This window comes from Monopterus albus, unplaced genomic scaffold (assembly GCF_001952655.1).
Source record: "Monopterus albus unplaced genomic scaffold, M_albus_1.0 scaffold69.1, whole genome shotgun sequence".
Lineage (NCBI taxonomy): Eukaryota > Metazoa > Chordata > Actinopteri > Synbranchiformes > Synbranchidae > Monopterus > Monopterus albus.
The window spans coordinates 1,214,005-1,233,488 of NW_018127949.1; the positions used below are offsets into that span (position 1 = coordinate 1,214,005).

The 19,484-nt window shown below is 41.0% G+C and overlaps 2 protein-coding genes and 1 long non-coding RNA gene across 5 annotated transcripts in view; 1 reads left to right on the plus strand and 2 right to left on the minus strand.

Moving 5' to 3' along the window:
- adrb1 (adrenoceptor beta 1) overlaps positions 1–1,197 on the minus strand; it is a 2,277-nt gene extending 1,080 nt beyond the window's left edge. Inside the window, exon 1 of the mRNA XM_020605283.1 lies at positions 1–1,197. This exon is cut by the window's left edge and continues 1,080 nt beyond it. Coding sequence (XP_020460939.1) covers positions 1–913 — 913 coding nt within the window. The 5' untranslated portion in view covers positions 914–1,197.
- A 1,064-nt stretch (positions 1,198–2,261) lies between these two features.
- Positions 2,262–3,128, plus strand: LOC109963040 (uncharacterized). The gene is made up of 2 exons (XR_002275353.1): positions 2,262–2,360; positions 2,531–3,128. It is a non-coding gene; the product is annotated as an uncharacterized LOC109963040 (long non-coding RNA).
- A 2,390-nt stretch (positions 3,129–5,518) lies between these two features.
- nhlrc2 (NHL repeat containing 2) overlaps positions 5,519–19,484 on the minus strand; it is a 14,845-nt gene continuing 879 nt past the window's right edge. For all 3 annotated transcript variants that reach the window (XM_020605042.1, XM_020605043.1, XM_020605044.1), the window contains 11 exons: positions 18,094–18,246; positions 16,523–16,572; positions 15,379–15,784; positions 14,294–14,415; positions 14,067–14,196; positions 11,153–11,246; positions 10,781–11,012; positions 9,989–10,111; positions 9,659–9,868; positions 9,332–9,545; positions 5,519–7,934 (listed from right to left, as the gene is read on the minus strand). In XM_020605042.1, the coding sequence (XP_020460698.1) occupies positions 7,672–7,934; positions 9,332–9,545; positions 9,659–9,868; positions 9,989–10,111; positions 10,781–11,012; positions 11,153–11,246; positions 14,067–14,196; positions 14,294–14,415; positions 15,379–15,784; positions 16,523–16,572; positions 18,094–18,246 (1,997 nt within the window). In that variant the 3' untranslated portion in view covers positions 5,519–7,671. The remainder of the gene's footprint in view (positions 7,935–9,331; positions 9,546–9,658; positions 9,869–9,988; positions 10,112–10,780; positions 11,013–11,152; positions 11,247–14,066; positions 14,197–14,293; positions 14,416–15,378; positions 15,785–16,522; positions 16,573–18,093; positions 18,247–19,484) is intronic.

Genomic DNA, 19,484 nt, shown 5'->3' on the forward strand with positions numbered 1-19,484 from the left:
AGTTTAGGAACACGAAAAGTTCCTTGTCCACCACCTCTGTGCAAAACACCCGCACTACGTTGACTATAAAGAAGGGCAGCCAGCACAGGGTGAACGTCCCCATGATGATGCCCAGCGTTTTGAGGGCCTTCTGCTCCCTAAGCGCCAGGAGTTTAGACGGCCTCTTCCTGCACTTGGAGGTCAGTCCGGTTAAGGTGTTGTGAAACCTGCCCTCGCACTTATCTATTTTCCTCAGCTGCTTTTTCGCTTCTCTGTAAACGCGGGCGTAAACAAATATCATGACCAGTAGAGGAATGTAAAAGGATATAATAGATGAGGAGATGGCATATGCCCTGTTCGTAACAAAGTCGCAACACTCAGGGTCCTCGTAGCAGGCTGTGTCCACGCTGTCCCGGGACCAGTGCATCAGTATGGGCAGGAAAGAGACCAGCGCAGAGATTGCCCAGACTAAGCACACCACCGCTTTGGCCCGAGTCTTGGTTAACAGGCTTTGGTAGCGGAAAGGCGACGTTATGGCCACGTACCTGTCTATGGCGATAACGCACAGGGTCTCGATGCTGGCAGTGACACATAGGACATCCACAGAGATCCAAAACTCGCAGAAAAAGGAACCATACAACCAAGAGCCGCGCACCTCGAGCGCAGCGCCAAACGGCACCACCAGCAGCCCCATGATGAGGTCCGCGCTCGCCAACGACACGATGAACACATTGGTAAGCGTCTGCAGCCTCTGCGTCCTGGCTATAGCCACAATGACCAAGATATTCCCGAACACAATGGACAGGACGATCAAAGCCATCACCAGGCTCATCCCCGCCATCCACTGCTCGGACGCGGCCGTGGAGGGTCCTGTTGTTTCCGACGTTTCGCTCCCCGTGCCATTCTGGAAGTTCACCGAGTCACCGTCCCCCATGACGGGCTGCTGAGCTGTGTGTGGGACCAGGGTGGGCTCATCAAGGCAGTGCAGGACACCCTTTCCAGCTTGTTGCGGTAGCACGAGCCACAGCTCTACTCCCGTCGCCAGCCAACTCCATCTGGAGCCCCCCACTCGCCCTTAGCCTGTGCGAGATGCTGCATCGGCCAGGACTGACATCATTGCTCGTCCGGACCAATCACGCAGCTCAGCGGACAAATGGTTCCAGCAGTGAAGTTGAGGAAGCAAACAAACAACATCTGAACCTCACAAATAATCTCCCATTCATGCTCCATTCAAGGTGATGCGCATGAATGAATAGACAACGCTTTCATTAAGAAGGAGGAGGTAATATTTTTGCCAGGAAGCTGCTGAACAACATGGAGCCGCCTACCTGAAACTGTGATTGACTGTTGTCTATGAATAATCCGCCAGGCTCTGGGAACGTGAGAAGCCAAACAGAGAAGTCAACAATTCACCATGACGTTATAAACTGCACCATAAATTTCCCTGTTTTTATCACCTACCATTAAAAACAAGATTTGTTTTTCCACTTGTTCATTTTATATTTATCACTGAGAATACATCTCATGGCCCTGAGGTCAGGCCCACCCACAGATCTGGCCACGGAATGAAATCTTCTTATCTCAAGTCACAAGTTCAGACAACAATAAAACAGGGTTTTGACTCAACTAAACTATAAGCATCATTACAACAACAAATCCAGGTCAGTTTCAGGTCACTCAAATACATGTGAAACAAACTGTGATGATTTATTACTTGTAGGATAAGAGAGGATTTTAGAGTTTGAGGTGATTTGAACCACTCGCCATCAGAATGTCATTAAACTGAACAAAGCAGACACTGAGGCTGAAATGCTGCTGGCCTTTCATGTGGAGATATGAGGACAGTGAAATTAGGCCTCTTCACCGAGCTTCTAGAGCAGGGGTGCCCAAACATTTGTTTTGGCCCGTGGGGACATTTCTTGGCCCCCCACAATTTATTATGCCACCCCAGTTGTCAGGTCAAGCAGCTCCCAGCTCAGCTCGCAACCCGCCAATAAAACAAGGAGAAGAAGAAGAAGAAAAAGAAGAAGAAGAACAACAACAACAACACGAAGAACGGAGCAGTAGCAAGCAACATGGAGAGCAGTAGACAGTGGCACACAGACAAAAGGCATTTTAAACGAACCTGGGAGGAAGAATATTTTTTTACGGATATTAATTCTAAGGCGGTCTGCTTAATTTGCGGTCAGTCTGTCGCTGTGCTAAAAGAGTACAATATCCGCTGGGACTATGAAACAAGGCATGCAGCATTTTCAAGGCTCAAAGGTGAGGCACAGAAGACAAAGAGCCGTGAGTTGTTAGCTAAACTTCGCTCACAACAAAACCCGCTCACACGACCCTCGTCAGCCCAGGAAAGCTACTGTGTCGACATCTGTCAGCAGGTGAGTTAATGCCTTGCACAAAATACATAATTTTAATGGTAATGTGATCATGTGATGCGGAGCAACAGAACTGTCAGTTGTATGATATGTGGAATATGACATTACTAGTGAGTGAAAATTGCAATATTTATTGCATTGATAATTATTAATTACTTTTTACTTCTTTTCAGGAAACCTGGCTCACTTCCCCAGTCTGAGAGAGGTAAACCTGGTACAACAGAAACTGTCTGAATATGCAACACTTGTCAGCAACCTAGACCTGGAGTTTGAAATGCGCTTTCAGGACTTCAGGAAGAATTCAGGTGACATGGAGCTGTTTTCCCAACCCTTCAGCACAAGTGTGGACTGTGTCCCTGATCACATTCAGATGGAGTTGATTGAGTTTCAGTGCGATTCAGAGCTGAGGAATAAATTCATGTCACTGAAACCGAAGGACTCCTACACACGTCTCACCAGAACGGTACCCAAACATTAGGAAGCATGCACAGGTGATGTTATCTCTGTTTGGCAGCACCTACATTTGTGAACAGACTTTCAGTGTAATGAACCTTAACAAAACCAGGCTCAGAAGCACTCTGACTGATCTACACCTGCAGGACGTTCTCACCCTCTCAGTTTACACAGCTTCAGCCTGACATTGAGAGGCTGGTCAAAGCCAAAGACCAGCTTCATGTGTCTCACTAATAGTGTCAAACTGCTGCTGTTTGCTGTTAATATGGACATGCATATGGACATAATTCGTGGCTAAATAAAGATTCATTTGCTTTGTATTTGCTTCCTGTTCTTTGTACAAAGAGTAAAATGTTAAATACCTTTATAATAAACACATTTCCATTACCATTGTCCCTTATGCAAACTTTAAATCTGTTAAAGGGTTTAGAAGTTTCTACTGCTGGCTTTATTAATAATAAATCATTTACTAATGTTTAATAGACCAGGATGTGAAAAATTGCTTTTGAATGACTGGGCTGGGTGACTATGGAAAAGGGCTGCAGAGGAGCTGGACCAAAGTCCATTTATTAACAGCTTACCAACGTTTGTAACAAAATTCTTCTAACTTTCATCCGGGGTGGTAACTAATACTGAGAACGCTCAAGCCATGTCCCCTTTATTTATCTGTGGAAATTTGAGGTTTACCTGACACCAGTTGCACTGCACAGTTTAACAAACTAACGCACAGTGGATTTTGTATAATTGGCTTTTAAAAATGATCTCAACAACATTGGCCTCAAACCCTTGACACAGTTTCTCAGCTGTGCTTGTGTCTCTTAGAGGCTACATTTTTAGCATTTGTACCTCTCTGTTGTAATTGAACTTCCCAAATTTTTGCATGGTTGCTCTCTTAGCTTCACCAAAATAAGCTGAGCAGAGTGCTCTTGACCACTGAACAGCAGATACCTCCTACATATCTTCATGAAGGTTTGGCACTTCAAAAAAGAAAACGGAGAACAGGTTCAACTTGATGTAGCAGCATGACCACAAACATATGCCAGCACCGAAACGCTAAATGAAACATTAATTTTCCGTTCACTAAATTGGAGGGTCTCGGAAGAGAGTGCATACGTGGCTGGTATGATGTGTTCAGGTGACGTGGCAGAAACTCTTCAGCAGCTCTGTTCATCATAAAGCCTCATGTTCCTGCTTTTTGAGTTAGCATTCCCCCCCACACTGCCACACAGACTGGAAGTATGGTAATTATATTTTATCTTTTGCAATGATATGATCTTAATGGAATCCACTTAGCCAGAAGGGCAAACAGCGAATAAATATTTCTGCTATTAAAATCATGTAAAAATGATGATTTTGTACTTCACTACCTCCATGTGGTTTTAACATTTATCTAAACACCCAGCCAACATCATTTCATAACTCCAGCCCCAGTTCAATCATTCACATGATTTTTAAGACACATTTTATGATGTTAATTTAGAGAGGTCAGTAACAATAACTAATGGTAGCTTCATACATCATATGAGTCTCATAACAGATACAGAGGTTACAAGCCCTTGAGAAAACCTTAAAAAGGCCTTTTTGTGCTTGTTCGTGGAGGCGAACACTCAGATTGAAAATCCGCCAAGATCCAGACGACACCCCTGACCTGTGGAAACCAGTAGTATTTCAATTCCTCTAAGTGTGTTAGCATCCTCCCTGGTGATGTTTCTAGTGTAGCCCATGATATTTGAGCCAACATAGCCTCTGGCAGGGAAAACAGCAGCCAGAATCACACAGGGTTAATGATGCTGTCAGGATGGGAGCGAGGGAAGTGATGAGGTGGATGCTGGGGTAAGACAGCATGTAAAGATACACAAGGAGGGAGAGCAATGTTGGAGGATGGGGGAGGAGGGATAGCTCTTCTTCTACTCCTGCGTTCTCTCTTTGTTATGACTTATTGCATTTATTTCCACATGCATCTTCTACTTATGCAACCCTTTTTCGTGTTTTAAGACATTCATTCTCCATGATTTGTTCAGACTTACACAACACTCCAAATGCACAATTTGGGACTCCTTACACTCTCAGCACCTTAATGATGAGACTAATATAACACATTTCACACCTGTACCGATAAGAAATGTCAGTGTTTGATGTTCTGTAGTAATTTTCTTAGTTGACAGTGTTTCATTCTGTTATTTACAATGGGTCTGGCCTAAAACCTTTTCTAGGTCATTCTGCTGGGTCTCAAGGCATTTATGTAACCTAATGATATAATTTATGTTTATTGTTGTATGTGGATGTCTGACATCCTACTATGTTGTGGTAAGTCACAAAACATATGAAACAAGCTCTTTTTAAATTGTGATAGTGTGTGCTGCAAAAGTTTAATAACCATTCATTTAAAAACTGTCTGATCCTCACTATGTTCCTCAGTGCCTTTATACTCAATTCATTTTGTGTCTTAAAGGTGGAAAAAACAAAGCCAAAAGCTCCTTCAAGCTTTAAAGTTCATGATGCTTCAAAACATGAAACAGTAACATGATTTCTTTGAGTAAAAAGGTGTCACATGATCATTTTTCATGGTATATTACTCTTAACAAATTGAGCAAACATGCTTTTCTCCACTTCCCTGTAAACCTGCAGATTTGCTCGTAGTAGGCTTTTGCATATCATTTTATTAGCAAAACTTTACTCCAATACAGGACAATGTGCTGCTTCTGGTGAAAAGAATGAGGCAAACAAGAGGCATGTTGTAATTGCAAAGTCTCTCCTCTGACGTCAGCTCACACATAACTTGGTACTCTAACATATTTATGAGGGAGCTAGCTCATTACAAACCTTTTAATACTATCACATGTAGAAGAGCATGCGTACAGCATGTATTAATTGCAGTTATGCTAAGTGACGTAATTCACAACTGCTAGAAATTAAAAAAGGAATTAGCCACTCAGTTAAGGGCTTCAGGTCTAATCAGTCCACATACCAAGGAGATAAAAATATTTTATTAGTTTTCTCTTGCTCTGTTACATCTTAAAGTGCAGCATTAAGAAGCGGTGGTATTAATAAGGTACCCTTCAAGCCAAAAACATGCCAAGTGAAAAGGAGATTCGGTAAGAAGAAATAAACTGAAAACAATATCAGGACCTTAATGCCCACCAGCAGCCGCTCGAGCTCATTACCATTCATAAAAAAAAAAATGCCAGAGGAATAACAGAGCTGAGAAAACACACTGGCAAAACTTCTGCAGTTCATTTGAAATAAATAACTTGTGCGAACAAAACATTTCTCCCATTACAGAAATATACTGTTATTGCTCTTGATACAGTGAAAGTGTCATCTGTTCGCACCATTCATACAGTAACCCGACTTTTCTGAGGCACTTGGTCGAATGAGCCAAACAGTTTACATTATGAGACATGATGATAATCAAAACACTCCCAAGCTCCTTCCTGACAACAGCTCGTAACTTTGAAAAACAATAAGGGAAAATAACAATAATAACCTCCGTGTTTTCATATTACATCACACAACAACGCATTACAGTCTCTCATCATTAGAGCATCTCTGTCACATTATTATGTGGAGTAGAGATGAAGATAGAGATTTTAATCCTCTGCTTTCATAATACAATATCCCACAGTCTGCAGAGCAGGCAGCAGTCAGTCGGTGTCATCGGTTCACAAGAGGTTGCTTCTCCATGTCGAAAACAGGCACTTGATTATAATCAGTCATACAGAGAGAGGATACACAGAACACAGCCTTAAGCTTTGAGCGTAACCTTTAACAGGCTTCCCAGGCTGTGAGGACATGTACAGTATGTAGACAAATGTTTATGAAAGCTTGTTTCGTTTGCACGAAGCTATCGCCCAAGCTGCCTGACTGTAAACTAAAGCAACCACACACATACACATGGACATTTATTATTCAGAGAAGTACAAAGTGAAGATCTGAATTAATAATCTGGAACTAGACACATTGAATATATTCATGACAATAAAAGAATGTGAGTCTCTGCATAGATAACTTCTCATAAACCTCTCATAAAGTTTCATTTCTGTCCTTTTCCACGTTCTTTCCCTGGACTGAGATTAAAGGAAAAGTTTGCTATATTAAGATTCCTATCTTAATTATCCCCAAGTGAAGCCTGTCGGAATTTCAATATTTTTAACATTTATCTAAACTTGATGCATTCAAAAGCAAGGCAGAATAAATCTTTTCCCTCCACTCTGAATCACATATCAGCTCCATTAAACGTCTAATTTTTTAAAAATGTATTCCTGCTACGTAATTACTCGTGAACAAAAGCCATCACTGACACCATCGTCACCACCTGCTAATTAAACATAATTTCGTAGTTTTTCAGTATATCCACAGAGGCTTTCGGTTTCAGCGCACATTTAATTTTGTGAGAGTGGCTGGGTAAATGCATCTTTAAGATGAGCCTTTTCATCTCGACGACAACAACTCTGAATGCACACAGTTTCCCTGCACTTAGCCAGTGCAGCCTGTCCTTACAGGAATTTGTTGCTAATACCCAGAAATAGATTTTCAGGCTGCGGTTGTGTTTTCTGTACAGGCTTAATAAAATGACTGGAGATGCAGCTATTTGCATTCCTGTCAATAAATGTCACGCACAGTCAAGAACATTACAGCACTGATGCATTAGGTTTTGTGGAAGGGGCTTCTTAGTAGTTTGAAATGAAATTCCCTGGAAAATCAGGTTTGTAAGAAATACGTTTTGTCAAAAGTGAGAGCTTTGTCAGAAACAATCTGGAGTTTTTTTTGTTTTGTTTTTCCGGAACTATGAACAGGAATGGAGCTAGATCAGCTCGGAGAGAAATGTGGATTCTGTGGTTCTTAAGACATGGAAGTGATTTCAGAAGGCATGAGCCAATGCCACAGTGACCTCCTTCTCTCCAGGACTGGCACTTATTTGAAGAGGCTGAGTGAAGGAGGCTGCTTTCATCATACAAGCTTTACCTGCTTCCATACAGTAATACACCCACACACTCAGAATGAGGCTTGGGTTGCTGTTCGACTCCTTTATAACAGCTGGGAGTTTGGCTGAGACGGAGAGTGGCTTCGACAGGTCCAGGATGTCACCAGTAATCACCTGCCTGTCCAGCAGCCACTCGTTACCTGTAAGAAACAAGAAACAGAATTTTGGTGTCCTAACGCTGACTTCAAATACAACCTGGATAAAAAAAAAGATACATGCTCATGTTTTTCTAAGGAGGTGATTCATTAAAAAAAAAACAAAACCCTCTCCTCAGTTTGGACCCAGATCATTTCTGAAAATGCACATGTCTGCATGAAAATGTCAGTCTGGCGTCTGAATTTATGATTGAGCATGGCAAGGTGATCCCTGTGTACTAGACTGCCTCGAGTCTGAGGATTACACAGCGCTGCTAAATTGAGCTCTAAAATATTACTCACATATAACCCCACCGAATCAGATCAAGTGAGGACAAAGACACAAATCTCCTGAAACGGGGGATATTTTTAGAAACAAACACACCTCTAAAAAGACACGACCGCCAAAAGGCAAATGAAAGTCAGTGAGTTTCGACTGTGAGAAAATATTGCCAGAGAGACTGTCAAATCCATTCCAGCTGTGATCAACGAACCTGATGTTTAACACGAGGTCCCAGGGAAGCCATTTCTAAAAAGCCACTAAAAAACTATTTAGAGCTGGAGTGCACTTCTAACTTGAGCCATTAAAATTCCTGCCTCTGCTCTGATCTGATCAGCATTAAGTCTAGACGGGGTTTAATCGCTCAGCAGAGGATCACGTAACATAGCGTGGTAGCTAATTATGTGAACCAAGGCATGTTGCCTTATCGAAACGTTCTAAAAATAGCCTGCTGATATCGCTGATTGCAGGTCGCATCGCTCTGAACAATGTAAACACTTTAGTTTCAAACCTAATGATCTACACCAGCCGTCACTAACATGATAGCTCAACTCACTTCACACTTCATCCTTGGGTCAGGCTACTTTTGACTACATATGAAGAAAACTGAACAAAGCCTTTGAGTAGTATTTAGCTGTAAGAATCATATATTAAAACAGCCATGCCATGAATAACCTCACTGGTGCTTTAAAAGAGTCCCTGACTGATCTGTGTATTCCTCCGTCCCTGAGCTTACTAGGGCTAAGCTTTGCACTGCAATACAAAAACAGTGATGTATATACATAACCAAAATCATTCCAGGGTTTTTTGTTTCAAAATGAGTCAGCTACTAGTTTAACTAAATAATGGAGCTTATGATTTTTATCTAAACTCACTACAACAGATTATACTAGGACACTTGTCTTTTCAGCTGGCAAAATTGAGATGCCATTGTTCAAAAAATTACAAATGTTAAATGTGCCACCACTGTCATGAAAAGCCTGAGGTGCAGCGGTAACAGAGCGAGGCTTAGCGAACGGTCAACATGCCTTTCATGGGGGTGAGGTCAAATGTACTTAAAGGCTCAGTCTGAATAAAACATTAACATGCATGCCATTTTAATAAAGATTCAACTTTGTCTCACCCTCAGCTGAGAGCGCCCAGCAGCTGGGGGCCTCTTTAGTGAGTCTGGTCCCTTCTGGAAGAGACAGGGTGAGCGACATGATGAGAGTCTGGCCTACAGACACTGCTACCGGAGGCATCTCTTTCCTGGCAGCTGATTTAGGCAGCACAGGGGCTTTGGCAGGACCCGAAGGCTTTGTCGGTACCAAATCCGTGCAGTCCGTAGAAATGAGGAACTGAACAGGTAAGAGATTTGGGTAGAGATTCAAGATAGATTAATTATGTACACATGGACAAAATGTGAAATACTTGCTGAAGCACAAACAGTACAAACAGACATGGGTCTAACCAGTGAGACAGTCTTGGAGGCGAGGTCGAGCACTTTGACCTGGTGGTTGTTGGTATCAGCCACGTAAAGAAGCTTCCCGCCATCGCTGACACAGATTCCTCCAGGTTCACTGAAGCAGGATTTGCTAAATTCTGGGCCCAGAGTATCTCCTGCCTCTCCGGTCCCTGCTAGTGTGCTACACTGCTTTGTCTTTGGATCCACTACCTTGATCTGAACACAATCACAGAGATGTAATCAAGCAAAAACACAAAAACAGTCTTATTAAAAACGTCCTGTGTGTTGCCTGCATGGAAGAAACTAGCTTTGTGGAGCCATTCAACCGACAGCTACCTTGTGGTTGTAGGAGTCGGCCACATAGAGCAGGCTTTGTTCGGGAGCCCAGGCGACACCGAGAGGATGCTGCAGCTTGGCAGCCACCCCTTTCCCATCTACATCCCCGAAAGCAAAGAGGTTCTGATTGAAAGAAGATAAAATGCCCAGAAGGGATTACATGTCGATAGAGAATCACATCACTGCTCAAACAGCAACTTGTGACCCCTCTGTTTAATCTTAACATAAGTCATAGAACAGAATACCTAACATGTTGATTCTGGTAAGAAACAAAGGGAGTCTTAAACCATCACGATAATTCCATCTTCCAAACTGAAACCTTTTTAACTCACTAAACTTTCATATTAGAAGAATGCATTAAATAAAAACATTCTGAATAATACAAAAAGCACAACAGTTAATTATTGTATCACATTTGTAAGAAACACCATAAAGATGACAATATCTTTAAAACGCATTAGTTGCCGTGCCATAAACAGCTGAGTTATTCTTCAGATGTTTTCAAAACGTTTTGAAGACCAAGATGATAAATGGTAAAATATTACAAAGGGGAACATTTTCTAATTATGTGGAAGGAATCGTTTTAAAAAGACTTTTTCATTTTTAAACTGACAAAAAGATCAAGCCAAAAAATGTTTAGTGCTATAAATTGTTCTCAGACCAACACAACAAGCAGACAAATTACTATAACAGCTAATCAACAATAACATAAAAGGGGAAAAAGTAGGAAAATAATGTTTAAATTATCCATCTGGTAACAAATTCATCTGCATCGGCTAATTGCACCCCCACCAGTGGGTCTCTCTCTCCTCCGACCAGCAGCTTGACAGCTCCATCCTTCAGCGCCAGAGTGCGGATGGTGCTGCTTTCGCTATCGGCCACGTACAGGCAGCTCCAGGGCTCCTCTGGGGCTAAAGCCAGGCCTGAAGGCTGAGCAAAGCCTGCCTTGTGGGGATAGGCGTTGTTTCTGTTCTCCTCGCTGCCGCTGCCTGCCCATCGCACACACGCCCCCGCCTTATACTCGCTGTTTATGTTGTGAAATGGAAGACAATGTGAGGTAGGCAGGGGGTTTTACTTTGCTTTGATTCTCACAGGAGTGTTATTAGTGATTTTAAAGGGTTGTTGTTGCCAAGTGGCCACAGTTGTCATGTACTAGTCTCTCACCTTCCTTTAGCCAGTTTCCCATCTGCTAGGAACAAAGCCCAGATCTGGTGGGTGCCTGCCATGGCTATCCACAGCACATTATCAGAAACACTGCCTACACATGCAAATGAAATACACACATGAACAGTTTAGAACCAGGATATTTGTGTCACTGCTTTTGGCTTTTTGTGCACAGTCAGCCTCAGTATCATCCAGAAGTTACTAATATTGGTAACTTAGTAAAGAAACCTCAAAACTGAATTAATGCATTATTTTTACTCAATTACAATGAAATATCTGCACAGATCTGATTGTTTGGTGAAGGGTGAGTGTCAGAAATGCCAGCTATGCAGGTTTAAGTGAAGGCCATATGCCACCTCAGACGCACTCAGAGACAACGCTGTCATAATGATGGACACACAACCCTCAGTTGTATTTTTAATGTGGCGCAGAACTCGGCCCTGCTCGGTCACATCTGGAACATCTGACAACTCCGGCACCTGACTCACAGCATCAGTGTCGCTGTAGTACTTTATAGTTCAAAAGGTGCAGGGTCCTCTTGATTTGGTTGAATTAATTATTCATACCCATGGCAGATAATTCATCAATATGAAATGGGTGTTTGGATGGACAGTGTTATTTGAGTTAAAGGTCTGAAAGCACATCCTCAGACCATGTTGACAGTTTAAAGCTGTGCCATCCATCAGCCTGTGTAGAAACGTGACAAAGACCGATTACCTCTTGCTTACAGATTACCTGCAAAAGCCAAATAACTTCACTAATAACCTAAGTTTCTATTTAATACACTACATTTACATAAGTGTGATCAATGAATCGCCATACTTCCAAAGTAAACTGCTGATTAGTACAGTTCTCGCCCGAGACAGAATAAACAACTCTGTACACATCATCTTTTTGCCTGCTTGAAATAAGCCCACAATATGACCATGGCAGTCCAACGTGTGCTCAAATTTCCCCCCCAATTCATGAGTGTTAATTCTTAATAGTCATTAACTTGCTAAATTGCGTTTTCAAACTAACTAAATGAGGGCTTGCATGGTGAGGAATGCAAACATATTAATATAAAGTTTGGAAAAATATTCAAACTTCTTAATGACCAGAACATAAGCGATGGTAAAGCATAACTTTGTACAGTTATAAATGATACCAGCCCTAACTGGAGTGTGGCAATACAGTATGTTATTTTGCTGTATCCTTATCATAATGGATCACGTGTAAAATTAGGCTATTACTGATGTAAGAGTTGTCCATAACAGCGATTCAGTTCAGACACTGACATACAGTACATGTGATTCTTGCCATCACTATCGAAAACATAGCAGAGCAGTAAACTTCACTTTAACGCAAAGACCAGCAAAACAAACTCTCTTGATCATGTCAGTTTTAAAACAGAGCATAAAAAGAACAAACATTTCCAAACAGTCTGCACATGAATCACCAGTTTCCATTTAGGCTACAGATCGTACATTGTCTCAAAAATCAACCAAGGCAGCTTAAGTTTTAAGTGTCACAGTCAGTCCTCTCTTTGAGGCGTGCACATGCGATTTGGTTTTCCTGCTCACATTTGTATAACAAAAATAAAATAGGTAATTAATGTATGAACCATAACGTTCAGGTGCAGCCTACATATTCACACAGGAGCTGGTCTCACTCTGTCTCTCTCTCCACCTCTGTGTTGATGAAATACACACAACACCGGTTACTTGTCATCCGTTTATCTATTCTTATTATTCATAGTCTTATAAATTGGAATAATGATAAATAAAGCTAAATCACATGCTTTAATAAATGTTAGAATTGTCCTTTAGTATGACGAGCTCCCCTGAAAGCCGTGTTGTGGTTCACACACTGTTCAAGGGATCTGCTAGCATGGCTGCCATCTGCATACTCACCAACAATAAGGCCTGATGGTACTAACAGTTACAGATAAAAGGTCAGACGAATTCAAAAGTTAGAGTTTAAAAAGCTTTCTACTTTGATTAAAAAACAAACCCATTGTGGGGCAAATATAAAGATTAATGTTAAAGGAACCGTGAATTCTCAAGACAAAGTAATAAAAGCAAAGCATTACGAAGAACAGAGTTTTGATTTTGAAGCCGAGGTCTTAGATTACTTTGTGAGAATATGAAAGACCTTGTCAGAAACTTTAAAGTAGTTTATGACTTGCATAGTTTCCACCTCATATTGATTTTTATTCTCAACATGATTCAGTGAAACCAGAGTGGCTTAAGAAGGAGAGTGACGACATCTCCATTCACTATATAACAACCGTTTTTTTTGTTTTTACAGTAATGGTGCATCATGGGAATGTCAAATACCAACATCAAGAGCAGTGCCATGGAGTTGCACCGACTTGGCTGCTATTTTCTAAAGTAAGAAGTTGAAATCAATAGCACTTAGACATTTTAAGTTAGTGATGTGTCAAGACATGTTTTACAACCTTTGGACTGTTTCTCTCAAATATTGTCACTTTAATAGATTAGGTACCTAACTAACTAGCTAAATTAGCTGAGCTATCTACAGAATTAGTTTGTAAGGCTGTTCAAATCATTAAAAGTAGTAATTTACTGATAAATCATAGTGTTCTCCACAATGTATCTGAATCAGCTGTTTGGAACGCTTTGAAACTACGAGTCACATGACCTGCTGCCGTTTTTGGCCCCTCGGTGTCACAACTCTTCTATCTTAAGGGCTCTGAGTGGAACTAAAATGAGGAATCTGAAATCTCAAAGAGGAGTGAGACTCAGTTTCAGGAATGACTGATTTTACAGCAGCATGCAGAAACAATGCACACGGCAGAATAGAGGGGACTCTGTATGGTAGGCAGTGAGTGCACAGACCGGCACAGAGGGCAGACACAATAAAATGTTGTAAACGTTGCCCTTTGATTTCTAGTATGAACCACAATACTCACCAGCAGTGCCGAGAGTCACATCCCAAGGAGAGCTGATTGGCTGCTGAGGTCCCATGGCGCCTCCTCCTTTGTCTGTGCCCTGAGCACCTACTCCAGCTAGGGTGCTGACTCTTCCCTCTAACAAGTCAATCTAACACCAACACAGAGAGACAGCGACAAATTTGTAGACAGATATTAGAACTAAAGTTGAATTTAAAAAATGCCACAGAGGCAGTGGGGGCCGCTACCTTTCGGATCAGGTGGTTTTCCGTGTCGGCCACGTATACGGTGTCCCCTTTAATGGCTACACCCTGAGGGGAGTTAAAAGAAGCTTCAGACAAGTCCCCATCTTGTCTCCCACTTTCAGGTCCTGTGAGAGAAGTGATAGTCCAAATGAACATTATGGTTCCATGTGTGTTATCATAATAAATGCATAAAGATAAAAGGGCTGAAACACTTGTACAACCTATCAGTTGGCTGCCTTTACATTTCTAGTAGAGCTGCTCCATCATCGTCATATTAGAGCTTTTCAAGGAAATCTGTGCTTCTTCAGACTCAGCATACCCAGGTTTTAATGCTTATTTTGTGAGAAACTTAAAATCTATGGTACTTGCCTCATGAATTAAGTTTTTTGAAAGATTACTAAGAAAGAAGTTTGAATTGTCCTCATATTCCATTTAAAAATTACTTTCAGTTAACAAAAAAAGCTGGCTTCATGTGTCTTATCTTTGCTGCCTAGACTTTCAGTAGACAAAAATAGTATTTGTACACATACAGACATATTTGTCCATTTACATCTGGAGCACACGTTTATATTTATGGCTATAATTTATTTAACCTTATGTGCTTATACTGCCTGTAACAATTTTGCTCAAGAACATGAGCTGTATCAGGTAGTGTTAAATGGAGGATATAACCTTTTGAACCGCAGCTCACTGTCAGTCCTTCCAAACAGAACAAACATTGTTCAAATGTTGAAGTCAGCCTATAAAAATAAATCCAATCCTGTGTGTTTTTTTGCATCTATTTGTCCATGCTCAGGTCAGTGCCAGTTCCCAGCATGTATTAATCCCTGCTGTTGCCAACCTCTCTGCTGGTGCAGGAACAACACAGACAGCCATGTGGCTCCTCCGAGGATTGTTGAGGCATGTGAGTAAACTAAAAATATCAATATTGTTTAAATAAATGTTTAATTTGAACAAAAATAATTATTACAAAGCAAGAATATACTTTATATACATATTTAGCCACAACTCATTTAAATTACCACATATAATTTCACAAACATGAAATAGCAGTATGAGGATTTAATGCCAACCATCCAGTTTCTTACCCCCTATGACATGTAATAGGTGTCCAGCAGAGGATACCACCAGAATCCGGTGATGCCCAGTGTCTGCTATGGCCAGTCTTTTCTTGCTGTTGTCTATAGCCACCTTCCCAGGAAAAGACAGGATGCTGGGTGGCAGGGAGTCTCTGTACAGTTTGATCCCCACTGTGTGAGTCTTCAGCAGGCCCTGTTCCCCATAGTAATGGAGGGCGCTGTCAGTATAAAGCATCAGCCTGTCTCGATGCCCTTCACCCACCAGAGAGAAGAGCAGGTTGCCACGTGGTCCCACGATGACCAGCGTGGGCCAGCAGGACACCTCCAGGTCATGCCACAGCTGCGCCTCGCTGTCGTTGACCACCGGGTGGCAGATGTTATAGCGGAGAACAGCCCTGCGAATGTTGTCCAGGACCTTTGAATGGTTGGGGAGAGACAGGGTTGTGAATCTGTTGCTGAATGTAAGAAATAGTCTCACTTATTTAAAAAAAAATAATAATAATCATTTCCATTTAAATTCATTTGACAATAATTTTCTTGCTTATTAGATCCATAACATTCCACCAAATGTGAGAAAATAGTGAAAATGTATTAGAAACTATAATTTCCAAGTGCCTAGTTTGCATCTTCAAAGCATTTGTTTTACCTGACTGAAACTGAAAGATGTTGACTCATAAATAAAAGCACTAAATCTGCACAACATAGAAGATGCAATCAGCGTGTGGTCTGTGACTAAAACAAACAATTATCAAACTGGTTGTAGTTCCATTTTCTGTTGATTTAAGTGATCAATTATTAAAGTAGTCTTTATGAAGAATGAATATCTAAGCCTCAAATGCAGCCAACTAACAGCTCACATTTTGTGAAAGAATTTGGAAATTGAGGAATTCATGTTCCTCTGTCTTAAGCGCATTTTGTGAAATGGAAGCTCTTATTTAAAGTGAGAATCACACTAAACCAAGAACATATTGTGTCATCATTTTATCACAACAAACAAGGTACAGTTGTGTCCGATCATAGATGAAATGTTCCCATACACATTAAATTCCTCCATCTTTTTCCATTTTTAAAATACTTCTCATACACATGAATGCTCTAACCAGACCAGCCTAACCGAAGGTAAAATTGACGACAAGCTATGAAAACCACTTACCTTTTCATTGGAGAATTTGGCCGAGTGGACACCAACAACAACCAGACCGTCTGAGGGAGACATTTAACAGGTAGAGAGACAACAAATCACAATATTTGTCCGTTTGTTACATAAATGAATGTGACAGTAAATGAAAGACAGAAATGTTTCATACTCTTGTCTACTAGTAATGCCATAAATATCTCTAGCATCTTTTCTCTAAATTACTCGGTCAACCAGACACAAAGCTCACACACACACACAGAGACACACAGATGCAGCTGCTGTCAGAGAGGCTTGGGTAAAAGAAGGAAACACATGACATTAAGCTTGATAACTCATTAAGGGATTTCTATTCTATAATATATACTGTAAATGTTTATAAAAGGTTTTCTAACATCTATTTAGATTTAGATTATAGGTCTAGCTGTTAATTCTTTAACACATACCTGCCTAAAATAAAGCAAATTGACCTTATTGTAGTGGCAATAGGTGGGTGAGGAGGGGTGAATGGTGGGAGCGCCTGGACAGGGCGGCTCCCACACCTCACTGACCAGAACAGCAAACAGAATGCACCCACAGCAGTGCCAAAAATAAGGCATGTACAGTAAATGCTCGGTGGCACTACAGTGTAGGTGTTCTGTGGCTCACAGCTGAATTTCAAACTGCACAACTTCCTCAGATTATCCTCTGAAGAGCCAGCAGGATGCCAGAGTTGGTCGGATGTGCTTATGCTTTACATGAAGTGGCTGACTGACACTGCAGCTTGGAAATATTTTTAGTGACACTCTCTCTCCACAGCTGAGATAAGGGCCTTCATTCTCTTAGAACAGAATTAGAGTACTACAGTTTCTCTGCTCCACTGAACTTGCACATGCTCCCATGATACAGTGACATATCTGGCAACTTTTAATAATTTAGCATGGCTAGAATATCACTTCATTCAAAACATATTAGCATTTTGTTTTACCTACTTTCTACCCATTTGACATGCAGAGCAAATGAATTGGAACTTACCAGAGGCTGACTTTTTTATTAGCCCACATTTACTTTTGCTGTGGTTTAACAATCACTGGGCAGGAATAATTTCTTTATTTACTGTCACTGTAAACTGAGTCTGCAACCTTTACTATGAGTTGCAAGACGTGTCGTAAGCCAATTTAAATCTGCCATGGTCTAGCAGAAATAAAAGCCCTCCACTGATATGTGGAGTGTGTTTGAAATTCACAATTGCTCAGATTTCTCACTTGACAGTTTAATTTCCCACCTACATGAAGAAAAATAAGCATGCAAAATTTTTTACAGCAGCTTTCCTCTGCAAAACGCCTTAGACTAAACCTAACTAACACCGTAGAACAACATGCACATTAATATCAAATTATTTCTCACTATCATAATTTAACTCACAACTCACAGACCCTTGATTATGGCATTTTCTTCTGCATTATTTTGGTAGCTGGGGAGTACTATTAGGATTGTGATATAGAGAAGTGCTACTCTTTAGGCTACCTACATGTAATCTCTCAACCCCTTTAGGATCCAGACACTCATCTTGACTGCTGCGTTACAAGCTCAACTCCTATTCTCTATACCTGCAACAGAGTGTTTCTTCTCCAGTTGGTGCAGGTCAGGCAGGATGTGCATACAGTTGATGCAGCAGTAAGTGAAGAAGTCCAGCAGCACAACTTTGCCAGCCAGCTCCTTGTTTAAAGACAGAGGTCCCTCTGTGTTTAGCCATTCCAAGCCTAAAGCAAATCACAAAGTGGAAAATGATGCTGCCATATTATTATGCTTAGTCACAATGTAGGCAAATGCTTAACAGCATCCATCAATGTGTGGGAGGGTACTGGTAGTAGGCACAAAATACCTGGTAGATCTCTCTCTGGCCTGACATGGCGTTCACATCATGTGGGGAAAAAATTCTGATGCGTGAAAGCAATGGCTTGGAAATTCTTACAGCTTTAGAAGTGTTACGAAGCTATTAAATAACATCAGCGTACATGAATTAGAGATTCTGTATGATGCCCCTCTAGACTGTCTAATAAGCTAACTTACAGCACCATGAATACATTTACCTTCATATCTTAAACCATACTGAGCACTAAAATCCAGCATGTAGTACTCTGTATAATACTTTACCCTCTTCTTCACATAAATGTTTCTTACATAGCATTCCCATTGCTTCTTCTGAAAATGATTCAGTCTGTTTGAAACTCTTTCTTTTGCTTGTGCTGCTGCATAGCTTTGCCTCCTCTGAAAAACAACTCTTAATCTTGGTAGCACTTGACCTTGACAGGATAACAAATGATTTTAAAAAGGGGTGATCCCTCTTATTTCCAGCCTTGAGAATGATGCAAACATAGACCAAGTAGGAGAAATGGCTCTCCTGATTTTAAAGTCTTAAAATTTCACCTGTTGGAAAGAACAATTGCATGTCTTGTTTGGCGCCCAAACGGTCAGTATACTATGTGCAATTGCAATTTTGCCGTTATGCTCAGCTGCCTGTTAAGTAACCTCAGCTTATGTAGAAGAAAACCCTGCAAAATTTCTACCTTTTTATAGGCTACTTATTGTCCTGTGCTGCCCTATTTACTCTGCTGGTCCATGTACTAATGTAGAACCCCATCTACTGGTGTCATGAGAGATTGCCAACATGCTGCCGCCCTCAGCAAAGGACCAAACTATAGACTGAACCTGTCAACATTTACAGAGCAACAGTAAACTAGACTATAACTTCTGGAGCAATTTACTACTTTATATACAGCTAGGCAGTTTAGGCCAGTGTTTCACAATCTACAGGTATGGTTTTTACTTTTCTCTGTTCTTTTTTTGCCAAATGCTGCTTAATTTAAACAGTTATTAAAATGATACCAGTGCTATTGGTGGAACTGCTAATATCCCAGACATCTTAAATATGAATAGGAGCTACTAACAATCTGTTATATTAACTTGCTTTTTATGTCAATTCTTCATCTTAAATGCA